Source organism: Doryrhamphus excisus, linkage group LG2 (genome assembly GCF_037039965.1).
Source record: "Doryrhamphus excisus strain RoL-2023G ecotype Guam linkage group LG2, RoL_Dexc_Guam_v1.1, whole genome shotgun sequence".
In the NCBI taxonomy this organism is placed as follows: Eukaryota; Metazoa; Chordata; class Actinopteri; order Syngnathiformes; family Syngnathidae; genus Doryrhamphus; species Doryrhamphus excisus.
In genome coordinates this window covers 8720882-8737670 of record NC_136358.1, presented here as the reverse complement: position 1 = coordinate 8737670, position 16789 = coordinate 8720882, and the positions used below count along the sequence as shown (strand labels likewise).

The following is a 16789-nucleotide window of genomic DNA, read 5'->3' as shown; positions in this document are numbered from 1 at the left end:
CATGCTGTAGCCATGTAGTAACAGGTACATTCATTCATTCATTCATTCATTTTCTACCGCTCATCCTCACGAGGGTCGCGGGGGTGCTAGAGCCTATCCCAGCTGTCTTTGGGCGAGGGGTACACCCTGGACTGGCAGCCAGCCGATCACAGGGCACATATAGTCAAACAACCATTCACACTCACATTCATACCGATAAACAATTTGAGTCGGCAATTAACCTAGCATGTTTTTGGAATGTGGGAGGAAACCGGAGTACCCGGAGAAAACCCACACATGCACAGGGAGAACATGCAAACTCCACACAGAGATAGCCGAGGATGGAATTGAACCCTGGTCTCCTAGCTGTGAGGCCTGCACGCTAACCACTCGTACACCATGCAGCCTAGACTGAAATAGGTACGTTCATAATAACATGTAATACTTACAATATTTTGGTCCTTTTAAGCATTACCACACATTCATTTCACATAGCAACCTAGAAACTAACACAGCACCTAGCATCAACTTTTCATTCTATGGAAATGGAGTGTTGGCACTTTTGGGAGTTGTTTTCACAAGGCTTTCTAATCGGACTATGTTTCCCATGACATGCATTTTCAGGTCTGTCTGTTTAGAATGCACAGAAAAGAGACATGTGTTCAAGAGTTGGAAGGATTTAAAACACCAACTTCCAAATTCATTTCCTCTTGCATCAACATTACTCACGTCGGATTCCAGGTCCAAAACCTCATTAATGTTCACCCTTTCCCAGCAAACAGACCCTGAGAGTTAAACATTACACCCATAGTGAAGCCTGCATGTAGTCGTGTAGCAGCAGTGGATCCTCCCAGAAGGTCACTGTGTCCAAGGCGTTAAACATTGACCAGGCTTCCCTCTTGACGCCCCCTGCCCAGGCCCCACCTCCAAATGTTGGCACCGAAACCCGGTGCAGCCTGTATAATGGCGCACATACATAAAGATTGGATTTATTGTCTCCACAACTGTGATCCCAGGGAAGAACTAAGGTAAACAGCTCTGTGTGTGCAACAGGAGTCAATATTTGCACCATCGCCCGCCCTACTGTGACCTTGTGTCTTTGGGGAAAAGGCCGCTCAAAGCCATGACGTCGCTTTGTGCGCTATAAACCATGTCAACACTGCCCTGTGAGTGCTGCCTAGAGCTATCTTTGTTTGTAATATTAGGATATTTGCTAGGCTGCACAGCGGATAAGTGGTTAGCGTGCAGGCCTCAGAGCTAGGAGACCCGAGTTCAATTCCACCCTCGACCATCTCTGTGTGGAGTTTGCATGTTCTCCCCGTGCATGCGTGGGTTTTCTCTCACATTCAAAAAACAGGCTTGGTTAATTGTTGACTATAAATTGACCATAGGTATGAATGTGAGTGTGAATGGTTGTTTGTCTATATGTGCCCTGTGATTGGCTCTCGCCCGAAGACAGCTGGGATTGGCTCCAGCACCCCTGCGACCCTCGTGAGGAAAAAGTGGTAGAAAATGAATGAATGAATGAATTGTCCATTGGTATGAATGTGAGTGTGAATGGTTGTTTGTCTATATGTGCCCTGTGATTGGCTAGCCACCAGTCCAGGGTGTACCCCGCCTCTTGCCTGAAGACAGCTGGGATAGGCTCCAGCACCCCCGCGACTCTTGTGAGGATAAGCGCTACAGAAAATGAATGGATGGTTATTTGCTAACAGGTGGAAATTTGACTAAAACAAGCTCTGATATGTATACATCTTTATTTTTATTTTTTGGCATTAAATAAAAACACAGCAATCTTGAAAAGAAACCAATAAAAAAATACATGTAATCCATCCCAAAACAAAGTGGCACCATGAAATGACAAGCTTGATGATGCTGACCCTAAACAAATATATAAAAAAAAAGGCTGTAAAAGGTGAAATACCCCGCATGAAGGAGAGAAGAGGTAGACTGACATCAACGTTCTCTTGCTTTGGTTTCCATGGAAGACTTTGGGCCAACAACAACTGGCCGCTAAATCTTTTAAACACGGCAAAGAAAAGAACTGGAATGGAATGGACAAAACATCTTAGGTGAGGAAAAGGAAGTGCAAAAATAAACTTGGCAGCTTCCGACACACAAAGGTTGCGTTCACACTTGTGGTTCGGTACTCTCTGCTTGTTTTATACGCACTTTGGCGAGGTTGGCGTTCACACTGGTCATGTCGTCACGGGACCAAATGCGTGATAATGCAACCCCTGCTGGGTTGAATACATATGTTATTTTTTATATTAAGAGCCTCTCCTCACAAACATACATACGAAAAGAGTAAAGCGGCTTACATTTCACCAAAAGCTTCTAAAATATACTTCTAAAGACTGGTCACAAAGCTGTGTCGGTTTCGTATTTGTCATTTTGCTGGTCCCTGTAGCATTGAAATTGGGAGCTCAAGTGATCTTGGTAAAGCGGTCTTGATCCACCTGTTCAGATACCAAACGAACCGTAGTTGGTAGAGAAAACGCACCAGACCTTGAAACCCAACCAAACAGGACAAGTGTGAACGCACCATGAAAACTTCACAGCAGCTCATCACCATCATAGTCGTTATAATATTTATAACAAGCCAAGTAAAACAAAAAAACAATTAAGTGCATTGTTAGCATGCTGTAGAAATAAAATGACATAATATTTTAAATGGCACACAGAAGCCATTGAAGCATTGCACGTTACACTTAGTTGATATATTCCTACTGACGCCATCTCCTCCTGGCTGGTGCACGGTATGATGCTTTATTCTTTGGATGACACCTGCCAAGGCTCCAGACAGCTTCCTGGCTCTGTAGGTTATTCCTACTTCCTGTGGATTGAGGGGTGGGTGGGGGGTGGGGGGTGGCCTCGGACTGGCTGTACCAGTTTAAGAAGTCTTCTTTAATGAAGCTGGCACACGCTCCTCCTGGCATCTTGGATGCTGTCACACAGCTGGACCGACTGATATGAAGCTCGACATGTCTTGAGGGATAAGTCAAACATTTTGAAAAAAACAAAAAAAAAACCAACCCACTTTTCCTACCTAGCTGGAAAACTGTTATGCACGTCGGCGCCAACGCCGGCCTTCAGCAGCAGTTTGGCCCCAAGTGAAGAGTAAAGGGGGATCTGTACACCCATATTGCTGCTTTGCTGATGTGTCAATGTCTTCTGGAGGCTTTTAAAAAGTGTGCAGATGATGTGTCTTCTTAGGGAAAGCTGTAGAGGTGACAGTACAGCAGCCACAAATCAGGAAAACAATTAAGAAAAGAAGCACAAGTCACATGTTAAACTAATTACCTGGCGTTGGATCATTTCTCTCTGTCCATGTTGTCATTCTCCTCCTGAGGTAACAGAAGAACACAGCTTGAACTTGGCCATAAAGCGCTAAAGAATTCACCAAGCAAGCTTAGTTTATCCCAAAAGTCCTCCTTTGTCACACTTGAGGTCAATGACAACACAACTCAACACAAAATGGAGTTTTTCAATGAAACCTTTTATAATAAGGAGAAAAAAATCCTAACCGAAAAAGTGATTGCCTCGTAAAGCTAATAACAGGTTGGCTCACCCTGAGCAGCAACAACTGCAATCAAGCGTTTGTGATAACTGCAGAATTGTCGTCATTCAGCTACATTGGAGGCTTTTCCAGCATGAATAGCATTTTTAAGGTCAGGACTTTGACTAGGCCACTCCAAAGTCTTCATTTGGTTTTTCTTCAGCCATTCAGAAGTGGATTTGCTGGTGTATTTTGGATCATTGTCCTGCTGCAGAACCCAAGTTCAGCTTGAGATCACCAACAGATGGCCAGACATTTTTTGGTAAACAGAATTCATGGTTCCATTTATCACAGCAACTCTTCCAGGTCCTGAAGCAGCAAAACAGTCCCAGACCATCACACTACCACCACCATATTTTACTGTCGGTATGATGTTCTTCTTCTGATATGAGGTATTACTTTTACACCAGATGCAATGGGACACACACCTTCCAAAAAGTTTAGCTTTTATCTCATCAGACCACAGAGTATTTTCCCAAAGGTCTTGGGGATCATCACAACGTCTGGCAAAACCGAGATGTTAATGACCTTAATGTTCTTTTTGTTCAGCAGAACTCTGTCATGCCCAGTGTCGTTCTTATGGTGGATTTTTAAAAATTCCTCCCTTAATAATGAAAAGTTTCATTTAAAAACAGCATTTCGTGTTCAGTTGTGTTGTCGTTCTGATCCATTTAAGTGTGACATAATGTTGTGATGGAGGCAGTGTTTCATGTCAAGTTTTAGAAGAAAACAAACATCCTGGTCACCACTGCTTTGGTCCATACCAAATACATTTTTCCAGTACACCAACCTCCTGTGACTCGGACACAGTCCGGCTGTTTGACGCCACCTCCTCTGAAGGAACACTGCCGTTGGAATCTGCTATCAGCAGCGTCCGCCGCTCCCTGGCTGCTTTTTCACACTTTGTCACACGGAACCTACGCGGGACAGAAACAAGATGAAAACTTCCCAGGATTTGTTGGTTTCAGGTCAGCGGTCTGGTGTTAAGGAATTAAGTCTGGATTAACATTTTCAGGATTTAGAGTTAATGTTTGAGTGTCCGGTGCCAGGCATGTGCAATGGTTGTGATGCTAGGCGAGGGGTTAACGTGGAGAAACACTCACCTGCCCACGGACAGAACGGTGACCTCTCCTGAGTGTCGGCGGCGTTGCTCCGCCTTGCGGACGGCCGGTTTGTTCATAAGCGGCCATTTCTTCTGGCTGCAGCGTGTGCAGATGTTCTTGTGGCCGCCGACGCCACCGATTGTGTGCAGGTGGTTGCAGGTGTGCTTGGCAGCCTCTGGCGGCGCCCCCGGCGACACGGGGGTGAGGGGTGGCGAGGGAGAGTATGGGGAAGTGGGGGTGATAGGTGCACTGTAGAAGAGAAGATTTAGAATTTCTTCATTGAGCAAAAGGTGTTTGCAGGAGTGAAGAAATGAGGTCAGCATGCATCAAAACAGGAAATAAAAGCGAGAGGCAATGGGGGATTTAGAGGACTATCCCCCTCACCCTCACAGCTGCATGATCTCAATAAAAACTGTGCCAATTCCAGGAGGCCTCAAAAGAGCATGGCCTGATTGTCTCTTCACACTTGGAAGCAGGGTGGTGCTGCCATCTAGTGGTAAACTCAGCATAGGACCAAAAAAAGACTCACCCATCGGAATCAATGCTGGTTTCGTGAACCATTGCTTTCAGAGCATCCGAGTTGGCTGAAACAACAAAATAATGTTAGAAAATAAAAATATACACATTTATATAACATTCATATTGTACTGTTGAGGGTCCTATCCTATCCTCATGTGGGTCACGGGGGTGATGGAGCCTATCCCAGCTGTTTTTGGGCGAGAGGCGGGGTACACCCTGGACTGGTGGCCAGCCAATCACAGGGCACATATAGACAAACAACCATTCACACTCACATTCATACCTATGGACAATTTGGAGTCGCCAATTAACCTAGCATGTTTTTGGAATGTGGGAGGAAACCGGAGTACCCGGAGAAAACCCACGCATGCACGGGGAGAACATGAAAACTCCACACAGAGATGGCCACGGGTAGAATTGAACGCGGGTCTCCTTGCTGTGAGGCCTGTGTGCTAACCACTCGGTCGACATGCAGCCTCTTCATATACAGAGTCAGGCAAAATGATCACATGACACATTCATTCATTTTCTACCGCTTTTCCTCAAGAGGGTCGCGGGGGTGCTGGAGCCTATCCCAGCTGTCTTCAGGCAAGAGGCGGGGTAGACCCTAGACTGGTCGCCAGCCAATCACAGGGCACATACGTATAGACAAACAACCATTCACACTCACATTCATACTATGGACAATTTGGAGTCGCTAATTAGCCTAGCGTGTTTTTGGAATGTGGGAGGAAACCGGAGTACCCGGAGAAAACCCACGCATGCACAGGGAGAACATGCAAACTCCACACATAGATGGCCAAGGGTAGAATTGAACGCGGGTCTCTTAGCTGTGAGGCCTGCGTGCTAACCACTCGGTCGCCATGCAACCTCTTCATATACAGGGTTCAAATACAAAATGATCTGACACATTTGTAGGTTAAATAAAAGGCAAATAAAGTAAAGAAACAAAAAGTGTTTTTATTTTCGAAAAGTACACACAATGCCATTTTTTTTTCATATAATGCCATTTTGCTTTGTTTCTTTATAATGCCATTGTTTTTCGTTTCTTTTTCAGTTGCTGCCATGAATTGGACTGGCGAGCATCGCACTTTCTTGTTTATCAAAACAAACAAATGTGTAACTGCAACACAACAAGCGTTCCGTTTGCACTTTAATCTTAGTAGACATGATCTTGCACCAGCTCGAAAAACACCATCTTGTTATGGGTTACCAACTTCAAAGCTACTGGATCTGCATTGAAACCAAAATGAACCGGCCGACCTCGCACTGCCAGAACTGATTTAATTTTAAAAAGGCATTATATGTTCTTTTTGAAAAGACTTTTTTGTTTCTTTACTTTATTTGCCTTTTATTTAACCTACAAATGTGTCAGATGATTGTGTCTGACCCTGTGGTTCTTAGCGCCAACAGCTGCAGCCTATAGGCTCCTCTAACCATGCAGGCCATGATGGTGTTTGTGCAACCCCTCGACTTTCCTTGATGCTATAGCAACCCTAACATTGATGCTAGCTAATGGTCAGCTATGGCTGATAACATCATAAACGTTCACATCATAAAAGTGAAGGCATCTACTCTTCATAGACGAGAACAAACCTTTCTATGGACTGGCTCTATTGTTTTAACCTACAAATAGGCTTTTCATGCTGTTTTTACCTCTAAAATCAATCAACACAGACAAAACCTACCTACCCAATTTGAAGCTGAGCACAAACAGTCAGTACTATGTATTGATTGAATAAGCAACGCGAGAAGACAATACTATAATTGACATAAAAACTGTGGGTTCAAACTAAAGGTTCTATCTTCAGGGTTGAGATTCAAATGTTTCCAGTCTAAAGCGTTGAGGTCAGTTTCTTTATTTATAAAGAAACTGACCTCAACGTTCCATTACTTGGACGGCACTGTACAGTACGTGCCAGTCTGGTGAGGTATATTGTGATATATATTATTAATGTGACGCTCTTTATGCTCCAACAGTGTCATCAGCTTGATAGGGATTATGTAAGTCCCGCTTGATTATAATGCACAGGAACATTGTTTCATCTCCTATCTGAAATATACAATAATTTGATGAATAATTTGGCAATGGGGCTGCACGGTGGTCTAGTGGTTAGTGTGCAGACCTCACAGCTAGGAGACCAGGGTTCAATTCCACCCTCGGCCATCTCTGTGTGGAGTTTGCATGTTCTCCCCGTGCATGCGTGGGTTTTCTCCGGGTACTCCGGTTTCCTCCCACATTCCAAAAACATGCTAGGTTAATTGGCGACTCCAAATTGTCCATAGGTATGAATGTGAGTGTGAATGGTTGTTTGTCTATGTGTGCCCTGTGATTGGCTGGCGACTAGTCCAGGGTGTACCCCGCCTCTCGCCCAGAGACAGCTGGGATAGGCTCCAGCACCCCCTGCGACCCTTGTGAGGAAAAAACAGTAAAAAATGAATGAATGAATGAATTTTGCCCCTTTTTCTGGCTTGAGCAGCTCCCCGTGCACGTGCAGCAATGACTTATATGTCTGGACTTTGCTATACACCGAACAGAAAGTCACTGTGTGCATGTTTAACAGTAGCTATCTCGCTGTTGCTGCTTCACGATCCACTGCTTTGCAATAATGATGACTGAAGCGGTCGACCAGGATGTTGGTGTCAACTGAAACGGGCACTTTTTAGTAAGAGCACGGTGGAATTGGACTTGATGAGTTGGTCGACTTGTGAACATAAACAGGGGTCGACTTAAATGTGCGCCACTGTAAGCCAAGTGCCCAAACATGGCCTCGATGCAAGTGGATTTGGACACAAATTGGGACAAAATATTGATGCATGTAACTTATTAGCGTATCAACATTAGATGAACCTTCCGAAGAAGATTCCCAACCCCTGGTTTAGACAGACGCACGTCCCAACCGGGCCAGGGGGCCTTCGCAGATTCCAGCACGTCACGAGGCAAGAGAAGTTTCACAACTCCACACTCACGCACAAGGTCGTCCTTATCATCCAGCAGCATCCTCTTATCAAGCACCACATGGCGCCCACTGAAGATTACTTGGCTATCTAGGATGGTGCACTTTTACGACCACAGTGCATTGCTATCGGCCACAGAATCTCGTTAAAGGCTTTGAGCCACACAACCAAACAATAAATGGGATGCGGCGGCTTGAGAGCTGGCGGGATATTAACTGTCAGCGGTTTATTTCATTATGCGCACGCATACCTTCATTTTTCATGATGTAGTGGACGATCTGTCCCACTGTGTCATTGTTGTCGCTGAGGGTGTCATTCAGCTCTGCAAGCAGGGAGAAAAAAAATAATTACACGGAATGATGACCTGTAATACCATCATGTCTTAATAAGATTTTATCATAGAAATCAAATGGAATATATGTGCCGAATAAAGACATGTCACTCAATAAATGTCATCACTCCTTACAAGTAATGAATGTCCAAATATGATTGAAAATAATCCACAAAGTCAGGGAAATTGCATGATAGGACAGGCAAATGAAGGTCGTCTCTCTTCCTCTTCTCCTTCACTGCTCGTCATCGCCTTCTTGGTCCAAAAAAGGTCGTCAATAAAGGTAAGTGACATTAAATGTTCATTTATTCCTAGTCTTTTAACTGTACATTTGATCATACCTATTTTACATTGAAAGTGTTTTGTGTGTCTGGAACAGATTAATTGGATTTACATTATTCTTATGGGAACAGTATTTGTGGTTAGAGTACGTTTCGCTTGGAGTGGGACCTTTTGGAACAGATTAATGATGCTACCCGAAATTCCACTGTATTTATTCTATTTTTAATACTAAAATATACATTCAACAACAATGTGAACACTTTGTTTTTGTTTTCCAAAACATATCTGAGGCGGCACGGTGGTCGAGTGGTTAGCGCGCAGACCTCACAGCTAGGAGACCAGGGTTCAATTCCACCCTCGGCCATCTCTGTGTGGAGTTTGCATGTTCTCCCCGTGCATGTGTGGGTTTTCTCCGGGTACTCCGGTTTCCTCCCACATTCCAAAAAACATGCTAGGTTAATTGGCGACTCCAAATTGTCCATAGGTATGAATGTGAGTGTGAATGGTTGTTTGTCTATATGTGCCCTGTGATTGGCTGGCGACCAGTCCAGGGTGTACCCCGCCTCTCGCCCGACGACAGCAGGGAAAGTCTCCAGCACTCCGTGACCCTCGTGAGGAAAAGCGGTAGAAAATGAATGAACAAATGAAAACATATCCGCCCATACCATGACCCTCCCACTGTGGGCCACTAGACCCACAACACAGGTGCATTATATTGAAAATGATCAAGATCGTAACAGTCATTGTTGTACCATTCATCCATGACCATTACATCATGTTGCAGTATGGTAATGCACAGCCCCTGCAATTCCTGGAAGCTGAAAACATTGCAGTTTTTGGGTGGCCAGCATACTCAACGGACATGTCACTCATTGAGCATGATTAGGTTAATTGCTGTCAGACCTGACCATGATCAGTCAATTTCGACTACACATAAACGCCCCTTTATAATTCATTCATTCTTTCATTTTCTACCGCTTTTTCCTCACAAGGGTCGCGGGGTGCTGGAGCCTATCCCAGCTGTCTTTGGGCGAGAGGCGGGGTACACCCTGGACTGGTCGCCAGCCAATCACAGGGCACATATAGACAAACAACCATTCACACTCACATTCATACATTTTGGTGACAATTTGGAGTCACCAATTAACCTAGCATGTTTTTGGAATGTGGGAGGAAACCGGAGAACCCGGAGAAAACCCACGCATGCACAAGGAGAACATGCAAACTCCACACAGAGATGGCCGAGGGTGGGATTGAACCCTCGTCTCCTAGCTGTGAGGTCTGCGCGCTAACCACTCGACCCCCTTTATACTTGCATTACCTAATATACACTGAAGGACTTTAAAGTTTTGTTGTGCCTGTATTTAGGGCCGTGGGGTTTTGAGTTGTAGTTGGTGTGTTTTGAGTGCCCTATAGTAAAGTACGTATGGTCGTATCCCATACTCCTGGAGTCTTTGGCAAACCATTTGTGTATAAACTTGTGTTCGTCCACATTCCTGGGTCTCTGCTGCAGTGTGTGAAGCAGTTGGGAACGCATTACGCAGTTTTGTGGTCCGGATATAGCAATTCTGTGCAGGTGTCGCTACACGTGGTCGGTCACGTGTCACAGGAAAACGTCTCCGGAGGGGGCTAATGGTACCGGAAGCGACTCCCAACCGCATCTTGGTGCATTCCTGCCATCAGTGTGCCCATCGCTTGGTCTCGGGAAACTGCACTTAGTCGTAGCATCATGAAACATTGAATGAATGTGTCAGTCTTTTAAAGGCCATCATAATGGTACACATTGCTGTACAGTGATGCTCAGCAGTCACTCCCTTTTGAGACATACCACCAAACGCCAGTGGTTTTAAGGTGTGGTCCATACAGGGAGACGGGTGTGATATCAACAATTCTTCACTAGGGGGCAATAAGGCGTGACATGGAAACTTTGCACTCAAAACACACAAACTACAAATGACTGTGTCTTTAAAAAAACTGTTTTTAAAAGTCATTCAGTATAGTAGAACATTTTAGGAGAGACTTACAATGCACTGCTATCACTTTATCAACTCATTCGCTACCAAAGACGTATTTAGACATTTTTTTCAACCAGACAACTCACTCCCTAAGACAGATTTATACGTCTTTTTTGCATGAGAGGCACAACAAAGTGATGATGCAAGTCTACAATAAAAGAGAGTATGTTTGATGCGGTTTTAAGCCAAAAAAGCTAACACAAGGTGGCAAGATACTACTGAAATAGACGCTGCACAGCAACCAGGAAGTGAAAAGGAAACTAAAAATATATTTTTTCATGTAAAACAAGCATTTTTTTATGTTTATGTTGTGGCATCACATTTTGGATAAATATAGTATAAGGCTACCTTCACAGTAGACACTGACTCGTTTAAACTGCATGTTTTGGAGTGGCCTTTTATTGTGGCCAACCTCAAGCACACCTGTGAAGTGGATGGACTATCTATGCAAAAGAGCAACGGACAAGTGCTCCCTAAAAAAGGACTTCAGCAGACTTGTGAACTATTTCGACTGTTTACTATAAATTGTATTCATTCATTCATTCATTCATTTTCTATCGCTTTTTCCTCACGAGGGTCGCGGGGGTGCTGGAGCCTATCCCAGATATCTTCGGGCGAGAGGCGGGGTACACCCTGGACTGGTGGCCAGCCAATCACAGGCCACATATAGACAAACAACCATTCACACTCACATTCATACCTATGGACAATTTGGAGTCGCCAATTAACCTAGCATGTTTTTGGAATGTGGGAGGAAACCGGAATACCCAGAGAAAACCCACGCATGCACAGGGAGAACATGCAAACTCCACACAGAGATGGCCGGGGGTGGAATTGAACCCTGGTCTCCTAGTTGTGAGGTCTGCACGCTAACCACTCGACTGCCGTGCCGCCCTATAAATTGTATATTGGTGTTTAATGAACAAAAGATGAGGAATATCAAAGTGGTCCCGGCATCCTTCCTCTGTATATTGTGGGAAAACACCCCGCCCCCCCATTCAGTTTTCTTTGCTTCCTGCACATCTAACAAACGCACTCTCTCTTTTTCCACTGTGAAACGGAATCCTCTGGTATGCAGCTGCCTCACACAGACTTGTGATATGCTGACAGTTTCTCACGCAGAAGAGGCGTTTGAAATCAACGCAAAGTGGGAACAGGACGGGATGTGTGGAAGGAGAGCTGATTTACACTTTACACAAGATGTACGCTCCAAGCAACCAGTCAAGACTTCACTGATGAAAGATGGTTTCTTTGAATTTAGTCCATGTAAAAGCACGTCAGCTGTGTTATTCCAGGAAGTGGAATAGCGCATTAGGGAGAAAAATTGAATGTAAACAGTTCTCCCTCGTGAAAATTTGTGTAAACTCAACTTTGGGAAAGGTTACAAGAAGAAGGAAGCAAAAAAAAAAAAAAAAAAGAAATGTCAACTAGGGGTTATTCGCTTGCATGCCAGCCAGCGCATCGCTATGGCGACAGAAGTACACATGATCTGCAGCTGTCAATGTACGAGCCAAGTGAAACTAAGTCTCTATAATGAGAATTCCCGAATCATCGGCGGGATCAATGCAGCCATGTGCTCATGAGTTAGCTTCCTTCATGGTATTTTTGTCAAGGGGCCAGATGCTGCAGAGTGAAGAACGCAAGAACTTGATTGGGCAGATTTTGTGACATACGGTGTGACGCAACTCAAACAATTTAGCAGCTCAAACTTTCATTCAAAAGCTTCAAAACATACTTTTAAACAGCAAGATAGCTCTTACATGTCAAGTCTCATCATTGTTTTGTGTCATTACTGATGCCTCGTGGCCAGAATACTGCATATACATTCAGTTTGGTAGTACTAACCTATCCCATATCTTCAATGTTTGGCTTGGTTAAGCCGGAAAGAAAGGCGATGCTAGATAAGTTCAACTTGATTGGTTGCAAGCAGACTAAGATCGTTGCACACTGAATTTGCTTGTCTGCGATTGTGAATGGATTTGGATGAAATAAAGAATGAAAAAAAAGTAGTTGGAACACAAATTCAGGACATTTAGCCCCTCCTGCTATCATGCTAACATTAGCATGCTAGCATTTTTTGCTATTTCAAGGGTAGTCACATATATAAACACCACTATCATGCTATGTTTTAGTGTGCTAATGTTAACATGTTAACATTGCAGGCATGCTAATATTAACATAGTATTTTTAGCCATTTTCATATGAACACTTAGCACTATCATGTTAGCTGTTAGCATGTTTGTGAATGAATTTGGATGAAATAAAGAATGAAAAAAAATAGTTGGAACACAAATTCGGGACATTTAGCCTTCCTGCTATCATGCTAACATTACCATGCTAGCATTGTTTTGCTATTTCAAGGGTAGACACATATATAAACACCACTATCGTGCTATATTTAGTGTGCTAATGTTAGTATGTTAGCATTGCAGGCATGCTAATAATAACATAGTATTTTTAGCCATTTTCATATGAACACTTAACACTATCATGTTAGCTGTTAGCATGCAAATGTTAATATGTTTGTGAATGGATTTGGATGAAATAAAGAATGAAAAAAAATAGTTGGAACATAAATTCGGGACATTTAGCCTTTCTGCTATCATGCTAGTATTTTTTTGCTATTTCATGCTATGTTTTAGTGTGCTAATGTTAGCATGTTACCACTGCAGGCATGCCAATATAGAACAAAACATAGAATTTGTAGCCATGTTCTATTTTTTTTTGAAGAACACTTACCAGTATCATGCTATGTGCTAGCATGCTAACACTACTGCTAACACTAGTATTTTTTGCAATTTTCCTGAATATAAACTTAGCATGCTAACGCTACTGTGTTAGACTTGCTAGCATACTAGCATTTTTTGCAATTTTCCTGAATATAAACTTAGGCAGACACATAGCGGTATTATGCATGCTCAGAGAAATAAATAGAGACACTACAGCCTTTGGATAAAAGGTGAACGTCTTCAACAAATAAGAAGAGTGTAGTTGCTTTGATTCAAACTTTGCAGATTAACATGACCTGGGAATGTGAGAATCTTCACAGACATGCAAACATGACAAGTGTGAAAGCACCCCATTAATCAAGAGTGCAAACAGTTAAATTCCTCACCTCCTCCCAACTCCGGATCCTTTTCCACTTCTTCACACGGCTCCTCTTCCTGGTCTTCATCTCGCGCTTCGGTGGTGCACCGGTAGCCCTTCCTCTTCAAAACGTGGCAGATGACCACCCCCAGCAGGCCTAGGAGGAAGAAGACGGGCACCAACACAAAGGCCGTGTAGTCCGGGTTGATCGCCCCTCCGCCAACCTCTTCTTTCCCCCTGACTGTCGTCTGACCCACTGGAGGACGGATGGTGAGACGGCCAATAGTTGGGAAAGAAAAAAACAACACAGGGCAGTATTAACACTGATAGGGTGGCAGATCAGGTCAAAAGGTGCACGTTATAGTGACTTACGGGATTCCAACACACCACATAAGCATCCTTTTGTCTGATTTCAAACTCCAGTGGCTGACTCATGCACACACTTCCGTGAAATCAACTCAAGTTTGCACAATTGTTTGCTCAGCAGGCCCTCCTGTGACCGCTGTGTGTCGTCAAGGAGTGCGTCGCCGACACCAGCCACATGACCCCAGAGACAGGAAGCTGCTCCTACTGACCGATGTCTTCCAGGAAGACACCCTCTGACCATGCTTGAGCCCCTCAGTGGGGAAAATTGGGTGTCAAAGTGCAGTGTGTTCACCGAGATGACGCAAAGCTATCTGATCATATTCTTATCGCCAAGCAACACTTGGAAGCGCACAAGCATCTAACCTTGGCCTTTAAGGGTGCGTTCCCATTTAACGGTTCGGTTGAGAGTTTGATCTTGGTCCACTTGCAGGTATCCTCTAGTTCACTTCACTCAAACATCAACACTAAACTGCCCAAAGACATGGACTAGCATTATAATGACAATCTGAAGTGCTGTCACTCAGCTCTGCTCCCCTCTCTCTCCTCTGTGTGAGGTGGTCAAGCAAATGTTATGTATTTTAGTTGCATCATGTCGCATAGCAAATTGTGAAAGCTGTCCAATCATGTCCATACTTTATGTCTATAGTTGTGGTCACATGACCAAAAAAAGGACGAGCGTGAGAGCTAAGCGACCAGTACCAAAGTGCGCAAAAGTATCTTTTATTTTTGGGTCACAACATCCAACCACAACTGTAACTGCATTTATCTGTAACTGTAACTACAACTACTTTTATCGCGTAGTCTTTCCAAAAATCCACCAAAAGCATTCACAGATCATAGACAATACAGCCATCATCTTCAAAGGTAAAACCAATAAACACATTATAAAACATCCTTCTCCTTCATTAACCTTCACAGCCAAAAACTTCCTTTCCTTGCATAAATATGTTTGCTTTTCTCCGTTGTAAAGTTAGCTTTAAAGCAGAAATACAAATTCAGAATTCAGAGTTTCACGGCAAATGTGTCTCTTCAGAGGGATGCCTGCATACTAACATGCTAACACTACCACAACTTTTGAGAGAAATCCTGCAAGAACTTTTCAGCTGGGACGTTCTGCCTTGTCTGCGCCACGATGCGCCGCCGTCGCCAGCAGAGGACAGGCAGGAGGCAAGGCGGCCATCGCTATAGAATCTGAAAGACCTCCACGTAGGACTTCTTACCCGTAACCACCACTGGATCGTCCATGATGGATGGATGCGCCGACAGCTGGCCGGGGAAGCTGGCGATGTTTCAGGCAGGCGTGTGAACCAGCACCACGGTCACACACACACCACTAGTCGATCTTGAGGAGGGGCTTTTTGCCCAAACATCGACGTACTTCCTGATTCCCGAGGAGTGGACACGCCCTGCTCTTAAAGGGACAGACACTTCTGGTGGGCACACTCGGGTGAAGGAGACTGCAAATTTTGGCATCGATCCGACACCAGTAAAAACATGGCAGGTGTTAATGAAGCTGATACTTTTTAGCAAAAAAACTTTCAAGATCCTTGAATGATTTTTGTGTGTATACATGGTCACAACTTTTAGAACACCCAGAATCCAAATGTCAGTGGTTCATCAGCTCCCGAATATGCAACGAGACATATCGATGGTTGAATATACATAATGTCTGAATTATTGAGACAGTAGGAGCGTATTTACAGATCGTAATATACAGAATAACGTGTGATAAACATACTATACTGACTGATATTTTGATGATTTACATTCAATATACAGATGCAATAAATATACTGTACAGATTATGATGAATTAAAGTGAAATTAACTTATGATAGTATAATAGTACATAATTTAATGTACGGGTATGTTTAATTGTTTTTTATGATTTTTTTGTCTTTATTCATTAAACGTTAAATACGTTAAATGTTTATTTGCTTTTCTTTCATCGTAGCATCATTTATGAGTTGCGTGTTGCGTCTCCAATTGTTCCAACTGGCGTCACTTGCAAAACAACTTGTTAAATGTTGCAATGTTTTGTTAATGATCAAATAAAGGGAGCCTCATAACACAGCGCACAATCACTTGGCAACCAGAAGGTGGCGCCAGTCCTCAATGTAAGATGACTCCTCATTTCAAGTTTTATTCATCAATAGCTAATAAAGAAGCAATTAATGGAATCAACTGTAACAAACATTGAATCAGAATCAATCCTTTCCGAACAAAATAGTGACATTTGATGAGACATGTTTGCCAGCAGAGGACATGAAGCTGTGCAACTATAACGTGCAAGCTAATGACAGCTGGTGTTGTTATGGTGTCATAGTACATCGGTTACCCATTTACTTAGTGGCATGAGTCTTCAACTGCCCTACATCTACTCTGTTTACAGCCACAGGACGACCACACCGCCTGCCATGTGACTTTGAACACGGCGAGCGGGACAAATGACGTCAGCGTATCACAGCACTCGATATGTGCATGCACTCGCCGTAAGTACAACACTCAACGAGCAGCGGAAAACGCCAGTTGGATGTGTTTGTTAAACAAACCAATTAACGCTAGTATTACAACACCTCATATAGCTAAGC

At 43.7% G+C, this 16789-nt stretch overlaps 1 protein-coding gene across 1 annotated transcript; it reads right to left on the bottom strand.

Moving 5' to 3' along the window:
* Positions 1 to 1717: 1717 nt before the first annotated feature.
* Positions 1718 to 15570, bottom strand: LOC131126434 (RELT-like protein 1). Its single transcript, XM_058068964.2, has 8 exons — positions 15420 to 15570; positions 13862 to 14089; positions 8369 to 8440; positions 5171 to 5225; positions 4642 to 4890; positions 4329 to 4455; positions 3283 to 3326; positions 1718 to 3201 (listed from the first exon to the last, which is right to left on the bottom strand). Exons 1-7 carry the CDS (start codon positions 15442 to 15444, stop codon positions 3294 to 3296), a joined length of 789 nt encoding a protein of 262 aa, XP_057924947.2. The 5' UTR covers positions 15445 to 15570; the 3' UTR covers positions 1718 to 3201; positions 3283 to 3293.
* Between the last annotated feature and the right edge of the window lie 1219 nt (positions 15571 to 16789).